The sequence below is a fragment of the Anomaloglossus baeobatrachus genome, chromosome 5, assembly GCF_048569485.1.
Source record: "Anomaloglossus baeobatrachus isolate aAnoBae1 chromosome 5, aAnoBae1.hap1, whole genome shotgun sequence".
NCBI classification, from domain to species: domain Eukaryota; kingdom Metazoa; phylum Chordata; class Amphibia; order Anura; family Aromobatidae; genus Anomaloglossus; species Anomaloglossus baeobatrachus.
This window is the reverse complement of record NC_134357.1, coordinates 429,506,218-429,526,656: the sequence shown is the minus strand read 5'-3', so window position 1 is coordinate 429,526,656 and position 20,439 is coordinate 429,506,218. Positions and strand designations below refer to the sequence as shown.

General features: G+C 48.5%; 1 protein-coding gene across 3 annotated transcripts in view; it reads left to right on the top strand.

Moving 5' to 3' along the window:
- The window catches only part of LOC142311714 (piezo-type mechanosensitive ion channel component 2-like), a 228,050-nt gene that overhangs the window by 37,006 nt on the left and 170,605 nt on the right, over positions 1-20,439 (top strand). For all 3 annotated transcript variants that reach the window (XM_075350363.1, XM_075350365.1, XM_075350364.1), the window contains one exon: positions 2,385-2,592. In XM_075350363.1, coding sequence (XP_075206478.1) covers positions 2,385-2,592 — 208 coding nt within the window. The remainder of the gene's footprint in view (positions 1-2,384; positions 2,593-20,439) is intronic.

The window sequence follows — 20,439 nt, the reverse complement described above, 5'->3', positions numbered from 1 at the left end:
CTGCTGCAGATCTAGGAGTTACCGTATTTTTCGTTTTATAAAATGCACCGGATTATAAAACGCACCCCAAATTTAGAGGAGGAAAATAGGAAAAAATCATTTTTAGTGTTAAAATGAGGGTCCATCTTATAATCCTGGTGCAATTTAATTAATTAATGCTCACCAAAGGGGAGCGGCGGTGGTGGAGTGGCTCAGGAAGGTCCCAGGAGAAAGGGCAATGCGGAGAGGTCGTTGTGGCTTAGGAGGGTTGGCGATACTTGGGGTGTCGTGGCGGTGGGCGCTATTGATCTGCCAGTGGGCTGCGGTGATGACACTGCAGTGGAGCGACTCAGGAGGGTCAGAGGACGAAGTGTCTCATAGCGGGTGCCATTGATCTGACTGCGAGCTCCATTGAATCACCCACAGTTGACAAGATGGACTTCAAGGAAATGACTGTAGAGGCGGCGCGTGCACAGATAGGACTCTGCGGCCATTTTCTTGAAGTACATTGCATCTATCGTGTACGTGCTGACTCCGCGCCGCGCCCATTTTCTTGAAGTCTATCGCGTTTACCGCAGGCGATTTAATGGAGTCCACAGGCAGCTCAATGCACCCACCGTGAGACACCCCCAAGCCAGTCCTGTGAACCTGCCTCCTTTGACCCCACTTGGGTGTGTCACCCCCACGTCAGCAGCCGGGCTGCTTGGATCCGGATCTGCGGTGGCTCGAGAGGGCTCCGTACCCGGGGGTTGTATGGCTCCTCAAACCAAGGGGGGTTATGTACAGGGGATGGTGTGGAAAGTTTGTGACTCCACCCGTGGTGCGTGGTAAGGTGGAGTACCACCGCTGCGATTGGGAGTACCTGGTAGCGATGGTGTGGGCAGCAAGGTGTTTAACCCCTCCACGGGTAGGGGGAAATGCCCCGGGTCATTGGTTAAGGTGACGGGGGTGTGCCGTTGGTATGGTAAGGGTCACTTGCGTACTCACTCTGTACTCTCACTGTAGTAAACCAAAGTTCTGGACACCGCTGCGAGGGAGCACGCCTGGGTCCCGTGCCCGTTGATGTTGCCTGTTGGCCTGTGACCTTTTCCCGTGGCACCTTGTCTTCTAGTTGGTCCCTTTAGTCTGAAACTAATCGGGTTCCGCTCCCCAGTATGGCTAACTGGGTGAGCTTGCTCTCAGGGTTCACGCTTGGGATTTTCTGGACCGTGTAGTGGAAAGTCCTATCCCCCTCGTTGTGCTAGTACCCCAATTTTGGAGCGGGTGGAGAACGGATCTTGAAGGCTCCATCCTCGTCGGGTAAATTGTCAGGACGCTTGAAGCTACTCCCTGACCTAGGGTCCTCGTACCCCGTTGTGCCCTGGCCCCTGCCCGGTGATGGCACAAAGCCGCCAGCTGTCCTCCTCGACAGTCCGTGCCCCTTGTCATGATGCGACCGGGGTCCAGGTCCTACCAGGCCCAGACCAACGTCTGCAACCTAGTAGTTCACGGTGCCCAGCTCCTGACCTCTCCTCTTGAGAGTCACTCCTCAACTGACTGTCTCCTAACACTCCTGACCCCCCTTACCAACACCCCAAGTGGGCGACCCTATTCCACTCAGGCCGTCCACTGGTGTGTCTGGTGGGTGTGGTGCAGAGTGTTCCTAGGATTTTGATTAGCTTGTTCTTGGCAACACCAAAGGTGAGGGACCCGTAACCAAGGAGGTGGTGGATATTGTACAGAAGGGAGATTGCACAATACCCTGTGACGACCTGATAGGCCAGGGCGTCACACTACCACCGCCTCCCCGGTAAGCCATATTCGGATTGTAAGATGTACTCCTATTTTACCCCCAATTTTGGTGGAAAAAAGTGCGTCTTACAATCTAGAAAATATGGAATGCGGAGCTCATGAATATGCTGGACTACCTGGCAGCACACCAAGTAGTTCTCTAATGATAATCTACTGCTGATTAATCAGTGATTTTATCAGAACTACACTAAGCAGCCCAATAAGTGACACAGCACTGGAATCAGGGTCTTTGTCTCTACGTTATGCTGCTCTCAGATAAGGTGGCAAAATCCTGGTAAATGTGACTACTCTAGGCTGGAGAGTAGCATTAGTGCCCTCCTATTGGCTGACAGAGAACTGCCCTCAAGTGGGGTGACATTAAAAGTTGAAAAATTCTGAAATTATTCCTCTTGGTATGATTTTCTACATGACAAAAACCTGGCATTTTAACAGGGGTGTGTTTTTTTTTTGTTCTGTGAATCTAACCTTATCTGTCGTGAATGTTTTCAGTATAAAAACAAAAATCATTTCACATAACGAGTTTAACAAGAAGGATTTTGTTTGACACATGATAAATGTAAATGGTAAGAAAACAAGCGAGACCACTTTTATTAATGTGATTTTTTTGACCACAGGAATCTGAGACAGAAAGCGAGACAGAAGAAAGTGAGAATGAGACTGACTTTTCCACAGAGGAAGACACTGTGGATAAGGACGTGAATGATACGCGAGCAAAACTCATTGAGAAGATGACAGCTTTTATCTCGGGAATGAAGATTTTGTTTGAGGCTCTCTTTACCACAGCAGGGAAAGTGGTGGTCACGCTTCTTCTTGGCCTGTCAGGTAGTTTCGATACAAAATATCATGAATATTCTTTTTTGTTATATGCCGTCATCCAGTGATTTATCACTATATGCAGCTATTCCCTCATTTACTCCATGTCTATTCCTGCCTGATAACAAATCTGAAAACGTTTCCACTAAATCTGACTGTAAATGTTCTATTTTAGGTTGCACTTCATAAATAATGCCGCCTTTCCCCTGATAAACTATGCAGACATCATTAAACATTTAGAGAACCATTTTATGAAAAATTATAAGTGTATGGAATTATTTTTCCTACAGTCCTAGTTCTCATGACTCCTGGATATGGGATGGACCTTCATTCATTAGCACATGACACAAACTATAGTAAAGGCCGCTTTACACGCTGCGATATCGTGACCGATATCGCTAGCGTGGGTACCCGCCCCCATCGGGAAAGAGACGAGAAGGAATTGACCGCACTCCAACCGCTGTGTAGGAATTCTCATTTAATCATCAGTGCAGGTAAAAGTCTGGACGCAGACGGTGAGCAGGCTCCTACAAGAGGACGACGGCCGTTTCGCCTATCAATTAGGCTTCCACGGGTTTCGTGGACCCGTGGAAGCCTAATTGATAGGCGAAACGGCCGTCGTCCTCTTGTAGGAGCCTGCTTACCGGCTGCGTCCAGACTTTTACCTGCACTGATGATTAAATGAGAATTCCTACACAGCGGTTGGAGTGCGGTCAGTTCCTTCTTGTCTCTTTCCATATGGACCTTCTCCTGTGACGAGCACCCCCGCTTTGGATTCTATCACTGCTTAACCTCCCTCCAGAATACATGTGGCACCGCAGGTAACATATGCGCTGAACATTGGTGCAGGACCGCCCTCACTCTTTGTACTACCCGCCCCCATCGGTTAAGCGACATGGGCAAATCGCTGCCCGTGGCGCACAACATCGCCCAGACCCGTCACACTGCTTACTTGCCCTGCGACGTCGCTGTGACCGAAGAAACACCTCCTTTCTAAGGGGGCCGGTTCGTTCAGCGTCACAGCGACGTCACAGCTGCGTCACTGAACCACCGCCCAATAGAAACGAAGGGGCGGAGATGAGCGGGACGAACATCCCGCCCACCTCCTTCCTTCCGCATTGCGGGCGGGACGCAGGTAAGGAGAGGTTCCTCGTTCCTGCGGCGTCACACATAGCGATGTGTGCTGCCGCAGGAACGAGGAACAACTTCGTTACTGCTGCAGCAACGATATTAGAGAATGGACCCCCATGTCACCGATGAGCGATTTTGCACGTTTTTGCAACGATGCAAAATCGCTCAAAGGTGTTACATGCAACGGCATCGCTAAAGTGACCGGATGTGCGTCACAAATTCCGTGACCCCAACGAGATCGTTTGAGCGATGTCGCAGCGTGTAAAGCGGCCTTTACTGTAAGTCCCAAAATAAACTACATAATGTTATATTGGTGCTAAACGGCCGCAGTTTGTTTAAATATCACGACTACAAGGCTATGTTCACATGCAGTATTTTCGCTGTGTTTTTCTCTGCAGCCAAAACCTGCTTTTTTTTAGCAGTGAAAATGCTTATTTTAAAAATTTCATTTTTTGGCATTTTTGCTGCATTTTTTGCTTTTCTAATTTAACTTTGTTACATTTTTTGCATCCTTTTGGGTGCGGATTACCTGTGCACTTAGTGTTCAGTACAGCTTCAGAAGCTTAATGTGAGTTAAAAAAGGCGTGCGCATGCACAATATTTCCAGAAACTGCGGTGACTCTGGCTCGTTGAAATCTTGTGTCACACGGTGTCTGGTTCAAAACTCGCTGAGTGTCAGGACTACTTCTGAGTGCTTTTGAGTACCACAGACAGACTCGGGCATCGACCAGCTGTGCTCTTGTTAGTACTCAGGCTTCCAGGAATTAATTTTTGCTAGTGTCGCGGGCGGGGAGGACGCCGCTGCGCTCGCTAACGCTCGGGTCCGGCGCTGCTGCGATGGCTGCTCGGTGGCTCGAGCGGCGCTCCTCGCCCGTGAGTGAAAGGGGGGTAGTTTGGTTTGGGGATTTGGTCCGTGACACCACCCACGGGTTGTGGTGAAGTTGGGCACCACCGCTGCTGGTGACGGGGATCCCGGGAGCGATGGTAGGGAGCAGCTGGGATGTTGTTTCCCCCCTCTGTGGGTAGGGGTTGGTGGTCCCGGGGCCCGGTGAGGTGACGGGGAGGCAGGGTTGGCAAGGTGTAGGGTCGCCTGGACTGCGAAGCGCAGTGCCGGACGGCACGGTTGTACTCACTCAGCCACAAATGTACACAAAGTCTCTGGTAAACCAAACGGCTGGATGGATGGGTCCCGCAGCCGGCTGCTGTGACTTCTCCCGGACGGTTGGTGATGGCTGCCTTTCCCTGCACCTTTGTGTATGTTCGGTCCCGATGGATTCCCACCGGTAACCCGCTCCCCGGCGTGTATATGTGCTGGATGAGCCCTTTTGCCCGCAGGCTCTGGCCCTTGGAACTCTAGCTGTGGCGGTAGCTGTATTTCCTTCTACTGTTCGGACGGTTGCCTTCAATTGGGTCTTGGCTGTTAGGAAACCTCTAGGGTTCCGGTCACTGACGGATTTGACCTCTAATGGCGACTCCAAGCCTGGTCGGGGTCCGCAGGCCCTGCCTGTGTGTGCTGGTTTCACTTCGCTCCCCGGTTCGGTACCGGCGGGCCACCGCCCGACCCCAGTCCTATGGTTCCGCGTTGATTCGCCTCTCCTGCAGACGGCCACCACCGTCTGCCAACCTTGCTCTTAGTGCCCAGGCCACACACCCGGACACGGTCAGTTTACTCCTCCACTTCTACTCCACTCCTCACTCCTTCACCTTCCTAACTGATCTCCTCCAAACTCTAACTGACTGCTTTTTCCCGCCTCCAGGCCTGTGAACTCCTCAGTGGGTGGGGCCAACCTCCTGGCTCCACCCCACCTGGTGTGGACATCAGCCCCTGGAGGGAGGCAACAAGGATTTTGTGTCTGGCTGAGGTGCCTGTCTCGGGGTGGGGGTGTATGTTGTAGTACCTGTGACGACCTGGCTAGTCCAGGGCGCCACACTAGTGTGACGCCCTGGACTATTCGGGTCATCACAGGGTTCTGCACAATCTGCCCTTCCCGTGCAGGGCCCAAACCCCCATGGTTCTGGGAACCTAACCTGCAGTACTGCCTCCACCAGTATTCACAAATCCTAGATACACTTTACACCACACCTGTCAAGCACACCAGTGGGCTGCTTAAGCAGGAATAGGGACGCCCACCCAGGGGTCAGACTGAGAGGTGGGATGTATTAGAGGAGTCGAGTAGGAACCCTTGAGCTCTGAGGAGCTCTGAGGAAGCTTAGGGTTGTAGCACCCAGGGGAGAAGCAGACTAGGTCGCAGATGGTGGTCTGGACCTAGAGGAGTCGGACCCCCAGTCGCAGGGGATTGAGGCTAGGTGCCTGGAACCCATCAAGGAGGACGGTCAGCAGCCTGGTCCTATCACCGGTCCGGGACCGAAGGCACGTTGGGGTACATGGACCCTAGGTCGGGGAGAAGCTTCAGGCGGCCGGCAATTAACCTGCGGAGAACAGGGCCTTTATGGACTGTTCCCACGAAGCTCAGAGATCGGGGGCACTAGTGCAACGAGGGGGATAGGGCTTTCTTAGCAAGCGGCCCACTGAAATCCAATGCGTGAGCTTCTGAGAGCAGGCTCCTTTACTTAGCCACAGTGGGGAGCGGGGCCTGGAAAGCTGCAAGCTACCAGGCCACAATGGACAATCTAAATTGTGTACCAGGAGGCAGGTTACAGACCACCGGCACCACAAGCAATCACCACCCCTGGATCCAACCGGTTCGATCCGCTACAGGGGCGGCACACTAGCCTGTGGATTACTGCTTGTGTCAAATCTTGAAAGAGACCTATCACACTCACCGCCACCCTTTTAAGATGGTGGCGCCTGGTCTGCCATGCCGAAGATAGTTTTATGCGATCCCGGTCCTTGTGCTTTGATATCCAGTTGCTGATGAACATCTGTGTGCTGTTTGGTGTGTTGTGGAAATGCTCTTGTTGTCTGATTATTTCCTCCCTTCCTTTAGTTTCCTCCTTTTGTGGAGGGAGGCTTCAAGGTTGTTCAGAAGCTAGGACATGGAAGGCGGCACAAACATCCTCACCTTCAGACGTATCTTTGGGATCTGTGTAAGCCAGGGTTCCCTTATCCTGAGGGCCAGTTGGGGCTCCCCTGTTTCTAGTGATCCCATCACACCCTGTGACAGTATCTTGAGCTAAATTTAAAATTTAGCATGGACCCCGTAGCTTCACTTTTGAGATAGTTGCAGGCACTATTGTGACGCCCTGGACTAGCCAGGTAGTCACAGGTAGAGGTAGACCCCGCATTACACCTGTCCCCCAATAAAGTAACATCAGCCAACCAGCAAAACCTAGTCACCTCTTTCAGTGCTTGATGGACACACCAGGGTGCAGAGCCAGGTGGTTGGCCACGCCCACCGAGGAGTTCAGAGGGCCTGAGGCAGGAAACACACAGTTCAGTTTAGGCAGATCAGTGAGTGGAGTGAAGGAGAGTGGAAGCAGGCCTGTGTAGCAGGTGTGCAGCAGTCTGACAGGTGCCAGAGTCGGAGCCCGGGCACCTTTGGCTAGGAGGCATACGGTGGCCTTAGCCTGCAGGAGCTGGGAAGATGGCTCGGTGGAACCGTGGTGGACCAGGACAGGGTAGTGGCTCGCCGGTACCGACCTGGGGAACTGACTCGGAAATCGGAGTACACAGGGGGGTACTCAGACCCTGAAACGAGATCCAGAATCCACTGGACTGAGTTAATTAACTGATTGCGGTCTGGACTAAGAAAGCCACCGCACAGGCAGAGAGATCCCACGGGCCAGCGTCTGCGGGCAAAAGGGCTCTCCCGACATTCACAAAGCCGGGGAGCGGACTCCCATCGCTGAAGCGCAGGCAGTCTACAGATACACAACACGGTGCAGGAGAAAGGCCAGGACCACCGAACCGGGTGGGGGACCAGGCACAGCTGGCTGCAGGCACCGACCACCATCAACTTGGTTTATTAGAGACTTGTGTGTGTCAATAACAGTGAGTACAACAGTGCCATCCGGCCGCGCACCGCCCTGCACCGCCTAGCTATCCCCAACGGGCCCTGGGGCCACCATCCCTGCCCACTGAGGGGTTAACATCTTGCTGCACTACCATCTGCCCCGGGTGCCGCGTAACTGCAGCGGTAGTGTCTACCTTCACCACATCCCGTTGGTGGCGTCACGAACTCAAGCGCGGCCCCGACCGTGCACCTACCTAACCTCCCACCAAAAGCGCCAGCATCCCCTTGCAGAGCGAAGTGACCCCGGGTCCGGAGGCACTCGAGCCACCCACCAACGAGCCCGGACCCGAGCGGCTCGGCTGCAGGCGAGCGTGGGGCGTTACACTATGTCTCCAGATGGCGGAATTAAAGGGGGGGTGTTCAGCAACAGGTTCAGTGTGCTACCCCAGCACAATCCGTGTTGGTTGCCGGATGGCCAGAATCCAAGTTGCCACTCCCGAAGAGGTTTTCAGGAGATCGCAGTCAGTTTGTCACCTTCAGGGAGGCATGTAAATTGTACTTTCGTCTGTGTCCTCATTCCTCCGGGAGTGAGGCGCAGAGGGAGCATATTGTGCTCTCTCTTTCCTCTTGAATGACCTGTGTTTGATTCAATGGATGGGTTTTTCTCTGTGCTCAGTGTTATCTACGAGAATCCAGATAGGGTATAACTGGCCGAGTGTGAGATCCGTACACTGCACCAGGGGAATTGGGTGGCAGAGGATTACTGCAGTGAATTCCGGCACTGCTCTATGGACACACTGTAATGACACTGCTCTCAAAAATCAGTTTCTTCAAGGAGTGTCCGAGACGGGAAAGGAGGCGTTGGTAATGTATGAGACTCCGCCCTGTCTTGAGGCAGCTATGTCCTTGGTAATCCGCATTGATCATCGGTTCCTTCAAAGGTCTAATAATACCAATACTCTCTGGGAGGGGATGGCTGTAGCTGCATTACCATCTGAGGCTTTGCCTGATCCCATGAAGATTGGTGGGACATCTCATGTGAGGAGAGAGTCCTCTAGTCTTAAAACGGGACGTACTTGCTTTACTGTGGTAAAAAGAAACACTTTATTAGTACTTTCCTCTGGTGCCCAAGAGTAGAATTGAGCGTGGTTCGTGGTTTTCCAGTTCGCGGTTCGAGTGATTTTGGGGGCTGTTCTAAATTGAACTAGAACTCGAGCTTTTTGCTTACAGCTCGATAGTTCTAGTTACGTTCGAGAATGGTTCTATCAGCAAAAAGCCAAGCTAATTACTAGCTGGCTTTCCGCTGTAATAGTGTAAGTGTTAAAAAATATACTCTTAAATATATTTTTCTTCAAATACGTAAAGGCGCATGAATGAAAAGACCTCAAAAATGTAAAAATAAATGTATTTTATCTATTTAAAAATGGTTGCCAGGGTTCAGTTACAGGAAGGAAAAATAATATACTTTGATAGCTTACACAAAGAGTTCATTTAGTCCATAATGATCAATGGGAAGTCTTTACCCATCTTTCTTTGGGTCCTGAATGGCAATGCAGGGAATGTCATCTCTTAGGCCGGACAACGTGTCTTCATCTTGCACAGGAGTCTTCTGACCGCAGGCAATGTGGAGGAGCGAGCCAATAGCCCCCTCCATCGTGTATTATATACCAGCTGTTTAGTCCATATAGGGTGTTCTAGTGGAACATAGTTGAATATAGTTCCATATTACGTAACCTTCTGGAAGCTTCGGGAAGCTTCGGGAAGAATATATAAATATCCTTCCATGCCAGTACTCAAGTATACTCAATATAGATATTTTAATACTTATCCCTTATAAAAACTTAATTAATAAACTATGCCCTCCAACATAAACAGAACTGTGAACTTATATGTCCTTCTATAAAATATTTGATAACTAGATGTATTAATTTTAATGTTTTTACAGTAAGTCACTCTGTGACTCACTATTATGAAATTTGAGCGTATAGTGTGCGGGAACAGCGCGTTCAGATCACTGCTGATGGGATATTGGCTATCACCATTTATTTATTTTTTTTCTGTTCTTCCTTCCCTCCCTAAGCGCGCGTGTAGTGGGGCGGGCCAGCATGTCAGCCAATCCCAGACACACACACAGCTAAGTGGACTTTTAGCCAGAGAAGCAACGGCATGTGTGATAGGATGTCCATGTCACATGTCCCTGTGTGGCGCCCTGGACTAGCCAGGTCGTCACAGGTACTACAACACGACACCCCCACCCTGAGACAGGCACATCAGTCAGACACAAAATCCTTGTTGCCTTCCTCCAGGGGCTGATGTCCACACCAGGTGAGGTGGAGCCAGGCGGTTGGCCCCACCCACTGAGGAGTTCACAGTCCTGGAGGCAGGAAAAGGAAGTCAGTGCAGTTAGGGAAGTGAAAGTGAGAAGGAGTGAAGGAGCAGTGGAGGAGCAAACTGACAGTGTCCGGGTACGTGGCCCGTGCACGTAGAGCAAGGTTGGCAGACGGTGGTGGCTGTCTGCAAGAGAGGCAGATCAACGCGGAACCGTAGGACCGGGGACGGGCGGTGGCCCGCCGGTACCGAACCGGGGAGCGAAGTGAAGCCAGCACAAACCGGCAGGGACTGTGGGCCCCGACCAGGCTTGGAGTCGCCGTTAATAAGGTCAAATCCGTCAGTTACCGGAACCCCAGGGGTTTCCTAACAGCCAAGACCCGATTGAAGGCAACCGTCCAACCAACAAAAGGAAATACAGCTACAGCCACAGCTAGAGTTCCAAGGGCCAGAGCCTGCGGGCAAAAGGGCTCCTCTGGCACATACACACGCTGGGGAGCGGGTTACCGGTGGGAAGCCATCGGGACCAAACATCCACAAAAGGTGCAGGGAAAGGCACCCACCACTAACCGTCCGGGAGAAGTCACAGCAGCCGGCTGCGGGACCCGTCCATCCAGCCGTTTGGTTTACCAGAGACTTTGCGTACATTTGTGGCTGAGTGAGTACAACCGTGCCTTCCAGCACCGCGCTGCGCAGTCCCCGCGACCCTGCACCTTGCCAGCCCTGCCTCCCCGTCACCCACGGAGGGGGGAAACAACATACCAGCTGCTCCCTACCATCGCTCCCGGGATCCCCGTCAATAGCAGCGGTGGTGCCCAACCTCACCACAACCCGTGGGTGGCATCACGGACCAAATCCCCAAACCACGCCCTTTCACTCACGGGCGAGGAACGCCACTCGAGTCCCCGGATCCGGCCCACAGCTCGAGCCACCGAGCAGCAGCAGCAGCGCCAGACCCGAGCGTGGTGAGTGCAGCGCCTCGCCGCCCGCGACACCTGCATTATAAAAACGGACATTTTGTTCCAGCACGGCATTATCTGCCTTCTGCGTCTGGGTGTTAGTCACCGCTGGCGCAGCTCCAGTCTCCGATACTGCTGTGTACGCTCTACACACAGCGCTATACAGAATAGGGATAGAAGTTTCTTTCAGCCCTTGTAAGGGCTAATTACAGCAGGCTCAGAGCCATAGGTGACAGTCAGGTACGTGGAAACCGTTGTTTAACAGCTACAGATAAGAGCGTCTGTGTAGCTAAGGTCAAGGAGTTCCTTGCTGCATTTCACCATTAGGAGGGATAGAAAGTGAGGCTTCCTTTCCTCTACACTGACAACCCGGCCACTGTACCCTCCTGCCCTTTGCACACTCAAGCTCATTGTTACTAAGCCATTATACTAGCAAACACTGAGGAAACTTAGTGGCATCCTAAAAGTGGCTGTTGGACTTCATTAGTGTCCCACTGGTGCAAATCTATTTGCAGCACCTCTGCATTGCACACTGAAGCTCATTGTTACAAAGTCATTATAATAACAAACACTGAGGAAACTTAGTGGCATCCTAAAAGTGGCTGTTGGACTTCATTAGTGTCCCACTAGTGCAAAGATATTTTCAGCACCTCTGCATTGCACACTCAAGCTCATTGTTACAAATCCATTATAATACCAAACACTGAGGAAACTTAGTGGCATCCTAAAAGTGGCTGTTGGACTTCATTAGTGTCCCACTAGTGCAAATTTATTTGCAGCACCTCTGCATTGCACACTGAAGCTCATTGTTACAAAGTCATTATAATACCAAACACTGAGGAAACTTAGTGGCATCCTAAAAGTGGCTGTTGGACTTCATTAGTGTCCCACTAGTGCAAAGATATTTGCAGCACCTCTGCATTGCACACTCAAGCTCGTTGTTACAAAGCCATTATAATACCAAACACTGAGGAAACTTAGTGGCATCCTAAAAGTGGCTGTTGGACTTCATTAGTGTCCCACTAGTGCAAAGATATTTACAGCACCTCTGCATTGCACACTCAAACTCATTTTTACTAAGCTATTATACTAGCAAACTGTGCTGCCATTTTAAGGGCCATAGTTTCATTGTCCGAGATAGTTATTGTTGTTTATTCTGCTGTCAATAAAGGTAGACAACCGCTGCAATCTACACCACCTCTCAATTTTTACTACCACATTTTAAGTGGACAATCTTGTCGCTAGCAAAATGAGTGGCAAAATGACAGATGCTGGTGGAAAGGGGAACAGGCGTGTTGAAAAAGGAAAAAAAGTTTGTGTCCGTGGGGAAGGTGGCAAAGCTCCATTAACATCTGCTGAAGATAGGACATCTTCCAGCAAAAGTAAGATGTCTACTACTTTCCGTGGACAATCGGATGTGCTCCCTTTTTTACGAACACGAACAACTGGAACAAAGGTAGATGTTGCCCAAAAAAAGAAAATGCTGGAATGGATCTCAAGTGGTCCAACAAGTGCCCTCTCCTCCACCTCAACTACCGCATCTAAAAAACACCAGTCCTCTGAGTTGTCATCCCAATCACACTTGCTTTCTCCCAGCTCTCAAGTCTCCATTCACCCTGCACAGTATGGTGGAACAGAGATGGCTGAGTCTGCAGAGCTGTTCAGTCACACTATAGCCTGGGAATCAGAGGTCTGCTCCCAAGCTACAGTGAGTACAGACCAGGAAATGGTCTGCAGTGATGCCCAGAACCTTTGTGACTCAGATTCAGGCCATAATGACCAAGTTTCTGAGCATAATGTTGACCCTTATTCACAAACTGAAACACCTGTTGTAATAGATAATGAGGAACATACTGATGACGATGAGATGCAGATACCAGATTGGGATGACAACTTAAATATTCGTTCAGGGCAGGAAGAGGCTCGGTCTGAGGGGGAGGGGAGTGCAAACACAACGCTTGATGAGGAACTTCTAGATCCCACCTACTGTCAACCCACAGTCAGGCACTCGAGGAGGTCAACAGAGGCGGTGGAGGAGGATGCTACTGACGACGAAGTTACCTTGCGCCTTCCTGGACAGAGGAGGAGTACTGGTAGCACGTCTACAACTGCATCCTCAGCCACCACTCTGCCTCTGAGCACTAGTCGGGGTGGTTCAGCAGGTTGCATGCCCTCTAAGCCTTGCCTAGCCTGGTCCTTTTTTGACATAGCAAAAGATCGCCCAAATCATGTGATATGTAAAATTTGTCGTGATTCTGTTAGTAGAGGGCAAAACCTCAGCAGTTTGACAACTTCTACTATGAATGTCACATGAATAAATATCATATGTCCCAGTGGGAAGCTCACCGTGCTGCAATGCGGCCTAGCGGAGCGGACCATCCACCGCCTGCCCCTTCCAGTGCATCCGCGCGCTCTTCATCTTCTAGGACTGTGGGGACAGCTGTCACACCTGGTTTTCCACGCACAACTTCCACCACTGTAACCGCAACAGGCAGTTTGCTTGGTAGGTCGTCAGTTGGTTTGGAAGGGGAAACAAGTGCGTGTGTACAGCTCTCTCAGACATCGATAGCACCAACGTTGGATGAAGGCAACATCATGTCTACGCCTGCACTTTCCTCACAAACCTGCATTTTTCCAGGGACACCCTACTCACCACTGTCTACACACAGCAGCCAGATCTCTGTCCCTCAGATGTGGACAAATAAAAGGCCATTTCCTGCGACCCATGACAAAGCTAAGAGGTTGACTTTATCCCTCTGTGAGCTCTTGGCTACCGAAATGCTGCCTTTCCGCCTGGTGGACACACTGGATTTTAGAGACCTTATGTCTGTCGCTGTGCCCCAGTACCAGATGCCCAGTCGCCACTACTTCTCTAAGAAAGGTGTGCCTGCGCTACACCAGCATATCGCACACAACATCACCGCTTCCTTGAGAAACTCTGTGTGTGAACGGGTGCATTTCACCACCGATACTTGGACCAGTAAGCATGGACAGGGACGTTACATGTCGCTGACTGGGAACTGGGTAACTATGGTGATAGATGGTGAAGGGTCTGCTGCACAAGTCTTGCCGTCCCCACGACTTGTGTGTCGATCCTCTGTCTGTCCAAGTTCCTCCACTGCTTCTGCCTCCTCAACCTCGTCTGGGTCCTCCACCTCCGCCCCAAGCCTGCCTGGTCAGGCCACCAGCATTGTAACTGCGCAGAAGGAATCACGCACCCCTCATTACTATGCTGGCAGCAGAGCGCAACGGCATGAGGCGGTCTTTGTCTTGAAATGTCTTGGAACTAAGAGTCACACAGCGGCTGAGTTGTGGGCAGCTCTGGAGACTGAGTTTGGTAAATGGATGTCTCCACTCAACCTGCAGCCTGGTAAGGCCATGTGCGACAATGCTGCAAACCTGGATGCGGCCCTTCGCTTGGGCAAGGTGACACACGTGCCTTGTATGGCTCACGTGTTGAACTTTGTTGTCCAGCAATTTTTAACACACTATCCCAGCCTAGATGGCCTTCTGAACAGGGCACGAAAACTGTCTGCTCACTTCCGCCGTTCAACCGCCGCAGCTGAGCGATTTGCATCGCTCCAGAAGTCTTTCGGCCTGCCGGTTCATCGCCTGAAATGCGATGTGCCGACACGCTGGAATTCGACTCTCCACATGTTACAGCGACTGTGGCAGCACCGCCGAGCCCTGGTGCAATACGTCATGACGTATAGCCTGGGCCAACGAGATGCAGAGGTGGGGCAGATCACCCTGATGCAGTGGTCTCAGATCAAGGACCTATGCACCCTTCTGCACAGTTTCGACATGGCGACTAATATGTTTAGCGCTGACAATGCCATTATCAGCATGACAATTCCAGTCACTTACATGCTGGAGCACACGCTAAACACTATTAGGACTCAGGGGTGGGACAACAGGAAGGGGAGGAACTACAGGAGGATTCATATGCGCAAGAGACAACATCACCAAGGTCCAGACGTTCATCATCACCAAGGCGGCAGGCATGGGACCATGGGGGACAGGGATCAACAAGGGCGCATGGTAGCAGGCGAAATGTTGAGGAAGGTGCAGGAGAACATGAAGATAAGGATAAGGCTGCACATCAAACTTAGATAATGGTATAATGCCTCAAGCATATGGAAAAATATTGGAATATACAATGAAAAATGCTACTTGCTAATTTGAACATGTGAATAATTAATTGCATACCTGCCATGTATATTCCAATATTTTTCCATATGCTTGAGGCATTATACCATTATCTAAGTTTGATGTGCAGCCTTATCCTTATATATGGTATGTATTTTTTGGCTTGCACTCATAATATATATATATATTAGTGCTCACTTCAGTTATCCTATTCAGTTATATGTAGTTTTTTTCTGAATGTGAACACAGCTCCGCCCCTTTCGGTCATGTTTTTTCCATCTCCTATATAAGAAAGTCCTTAGTTACCCCTCTCCACCCACAGCAGTTTTTAATTGCAATGAGATGACACACAGTTAGGGTCACAGAGCTAGGGACCCCAATATAGAGATATACCTTGACGAGGTCTTGGGGCTCAGTTACATTGATCAATGCGATTGCTAAATATCTCCCTTTTCCTTATATTCATGGCAGGTATGCAATTCATTATTCACATGTTCAAATTAGCAAGTAGCATTTTTCATTGTATATTCCAATATTTTTCCATATGCTTGAGGCATTATACCATTATCTAAGTTTGATGTGCAGCCTTATCCTTATATATGGTATGTATTTTTTGGCTTGCACTCATAATATATATATATATTAGTGCTCACTTCAGTTATCCTATTCAGTTATATGTAGTTTTTTTCTGAATGTGAACACAGCTCCGCCCCTTTCGGTCATGTTTTTTCCATCTCCTATATAAGAAAGTCCTTAGTTACCCCTCTCCACCCACAGCAGTTTTTAATTGCAATGAGATGACACACAGTTAGGGTCACAGAGCTAGGGACCCCAATATAGAGATATACCTTGACGAGGTCTTGGGGCTCAGTTACATTGATCAATGTGATTGCTAAATATCTCCCTTTTCCTTATATTCATGGCAGGTATGCAATTCATTATTCACATGTTCAAATTAGCAAGTAGCATTTTTCATTGTATATTCCAATATTTTTCCATATGCTTGAGGCATTATACCATTATCTAAGTTTGATGTGCAGCCTTATCCTTATATATGGTATGTATTTTTTGGCTTGCACTCATAATATATATATATATTAGTGCTCACTTCAGTTATCCTATTCAGTTATATGTAGTTTTTTTCTGAATGTGAACACAGCTCCGCCCCTTTCGGTCATGTTTTTTCCATCTCCTATATAAGAAAGTCCTTAGTTACCCCTCTCCACCCACAGCAGTTTTTAATTGCAATGAGATGACACACAGTTAGGGTCACAGAGCTAGGGACCCCAATATAGAGATATACCTTGACGAGGTCTTGGGGCTCAGTTACATTGATCAATGCGATTGCTAAATATCTCCCTTTTCCTTATATTCATGGCAGGTATGCAATTCATTATTCACATGTTCAAATTAGCAAGTAGCATTTTTCATTGTATATTCCAATATTTTTCCATATGCTTGAGGCATTATACCATTATCTAAGTTTGATGTGCAGCCTTATCCTTATATATGGTATGTATTTTTTGGCTTGCACTCATAATATATATATATATTAGTTCTCACTTCAGTTATCCTATTCAGTTATATGTAGTTTTTTTCTGAATGTGAACACAGCTCCGCCCCTTTCGGTCATGTTTTTTCCATCTCCTATATAAGAAAGTCCTTAGTTACCCCTCTCCACCCACAGCAGTTTTTAATTGCAATGAGATGACACACAGTTAGGGTCACAGAGCTAGGGACCCCAATATAGAGATATACCTTGACGAGGTCTTGGGGCTCAGTTACATTGATCAATGCGATTGCTAAATATCTCCCTTTTCCTTATATTCATGGCAGGTATGCAATTCATTATTCACATGTTCAAATTAGCAAGTAGCATTTTTCATTGTATATTCCAATATTTTTCCATATGCTTGAGGCATTATACCATTATCTAAGTTTGATGTGCAGCCTTATCCTTATATATGGTATGTATTTTTTGGCTTGCACTCATAATATATATATATATATTAGTGCTCACTTCAGTTATCCTATTCAGTTATATGTAGTTTTTTTCTGAATGTGAACACAGCTCCGCCCCTTTCGGTCATGTTTTTTCCATCTCCTATATAAGAAAGTCCTTAGTTACCCCTCTCCACCCACAGCAGTTTTTAATTGCAATGAGATGACACACAGTTAGGGTCACAGAGCTAGGGACCCCAATATAGAGATATACCTTGACGAGGTCTTGGGGCTCAGTTACATTGATCAATGCGATTGCTAAATATCTCCCTTTTCCTTATATTCATGGCAGGTATGCAATTCATTATTCACATGTTCAAATTAGCAAGTAGCATTTTTCATTGTATATTCCAATATTTTTCCATATGCTTGAGGCATTATACCATTATCTAAGTTTGATGTGCAGCCTTATCCTTATATATGGTATGTATTTTTTGGCTTGCACTCATAATATATATATATATATATATTAGTGCTCACTTCAGTTATCCTATTCAGTTATATGTAGTTTTTTTCTGAATGTGAACACAGCTCCGCCCCTTTCGGTCATGTTTTTTCCATCTCCTATATAAGAAAGTCCTTAGTTACCCCTCTCCACCCACAGCAGTTTTTAATTGCAATGAGATGACACACAGTTAGGGTCACAGAGCTAGGGACCCCAATATAGAGATATACCTTGACGAGGTCTTGGGGCTCAGTTACATTGATCAATGCGATTACTAAATATCTCCCTTTTCCTTATATTCATGGCAGGTATGCAATTCATTATTCACATGTTCAAATTAGCAAGTAGCATTTTTCATTGTATATTCCAATATTTTTCCATATGCTTGAGGCATTATACCATTATCTAAGTTTGATGTGCAGCCTTATCCTTATATATGGTATGTATTTTTTGGCTTGCACTCATAATATATATATATATTAGTGCTCACTTCAGTTATCCTATTCAGTTGTCTCTGAACGTGTCTTCAGTGCTGCTGGGTGTGTGCTGACAGATAAGCGCACGCGTCTGTCCAGTGACAATGTGGACAGACTAACGTTCATCAAAATGAACAAGTCATGGATCCACAAGGAATTTACTACCGCTGTGTCATCCTGGGGAGAGTAAATGCTTGTGGATTTTGAATGTGCTTGATGCAAATCTACCTGTGAAGTGTACAACTGGGGCACAAGTGCTGCCACTGAAGGGGTGGGTGTCTGTGTGGCCCAATTTTTCGAAAAAAGGGAGACTCCGCTTGGAGTAACCCTTGCTTGCTATGTTTCTAAAAATGATCCAAGATGAACAGATCTGGGATCAGTAAAGACTTTGCTACCTACCCCGGTGCCATCCTGGGGACGGTTAAGGATGGCGTATTTTTGAATGTGTTTAATGCAAATCTACCTGTGAAGTGTACGACTGGGGCACAACTGCTGCCACTGAAGGGGTGTCTGTGTGGCCCAATTTTTGGAAAAAAAGGAGACTCCGCTTTGAGTCACCTTGCGGTGTTTTACATCATTTTAGAAGGGCATGCCATGCCTATATCTCTGTCTCCTCCTCTTTTTCATTGTCCAGCTCTTTTGTTTTTGCATGAGTATATGTCCTTGTCACTTTCCCATGTGTTTGTGTTGTGTTGTGTTGTGAGTTGTTTGTCACCTTTTAGGGTGTTTTCTAGGTGTTTTTATGTGTTTGTGATTGCCTCCCATTGTTTCCTATGCGGTTCGAGTGGTTCGCCGAACCAGTTCGCCGAACCGAACGTGAACCAGACCTCGGTTCGGCGAACCGAACTCGATCCGAACCACGACCGGTTCGCTCATCTCTACCCAAGAGAGATCGGCCATCGGAAAACTGTTAGATCCAGGAGGGTTAGGGGATTCCATCGTGGGCCTACGTATTTCCTCACCATAGTGTCACAGTGTTTGTTACTTGCCAAGGTTAGAATAAGGGGCCAAGAGGTCTCTGTAAGGCCATGTGCGCACGGTGCATTTTTTCCTGCGTTTTGGCTGCGTTTAAAACTGCAGTGTGTCATTGTCAAAATGCATGCTTGTGCATCCCCAGCAAAGTCTATTAGAAGTCAGCAAATTCCATTTGCACGTTGCTTTTTTAAACGCAGCGTTTTGGATGCCAAATATTTGACAAAATCGATGTGTTTAAAAAAGCAACATGTCACTTCTTTTGTGCGTTTTGGTTGCATTTTCCACCCATTGAACTGAATGAGGTGGTCATTACGCAACCAAAATTTTTAGCTGTGCGCTGGCACTGCATTTTTGTTGCGTTCTGCATGCTTTTTCGACAAAAAATGCAGGTCTTTTGGTCTCTCTCTCTCTCTCTCTGTTGGTGTCAGTATCTCCCTCTCGATGTCAGTCTCTCTCTATCGATGTCGGTTGGTCAGTCGGTCTCTCTCTATCTATCGGTTAGTCAGTCGGTCTCTCTCTCTCTCTTTGTCGGTTGGTCAGTCGGTCTCTCTCTCTCTCTGTCGGTTGGTCAGTCAGTCTCTCTATCTGTCTGTCAGTCAGTCGGTCTCGCCCACTCTCTTTCATGCTCACCGATCACCGCCACGGCGCTGCATGGCTGTTAAAAAGCTCTGGTGGCTTCTCCTGCTTTTGAAAATGCCGGCCGTTCATTATTCCATCTCGTTTTCAACGCTTCCTCTGCCCACCGTCAACTATGATTGGTTGCATTCAAATGAGCCCTCACGCTGAGTGACAGCTGTCTGAATGCAACCAATAACAGCCGCCGGTAGGTGGGTCAATATCATGCAGTAAAATAAATAAATAATTAAAAAAAAAATGACATGCAGTCCCCCCCTATTTTGATACCAGCCAAGGTAAAGCCACACAGCTGAAGTCTGGTATTCTCAGGATGGGGAGCCCCACGTTATGGGGAGCCCCCCCTGCCTAAAAATATCAGCCATTAGCCGCCTGGAATTGCCTCATCCATTAGATGCGACAGTCCCGGGACTCTACCCGGCTCATCCTGAATTGCTCTGGTGCGGTGGCAATCGGGGTAATAAGGAGTTAATGGCAGCCCATAGCTGCCACTAAGTCCTAGGTTAATCATGGCAGGCGTCTCCCCGAGATACCTGCCATGATTAACCTGTAAGTTAAAGAAAATAAACACATACACCCAAAAAATCCTTTATTTGTAATAAAAGACTAAAAAAAACCCTCCTTCACCACTTTATTAATCCCCAAATACCCCTCCAGGTCCGACGTAATCCACACGAGGTCCTACGACGCTTTCAGCGCTGCTACATTGGAAGCTGACAGCGAGCGGCCGTAGACCACGACCGCTCTCTGTCAGTGCCACACAGCAACTGAAATGAGTCACGCTATTAGTGGTGACGTCACTCAGATTACCCGCGGATCCTCCAACTGTGACAGCAAGTCGCCCG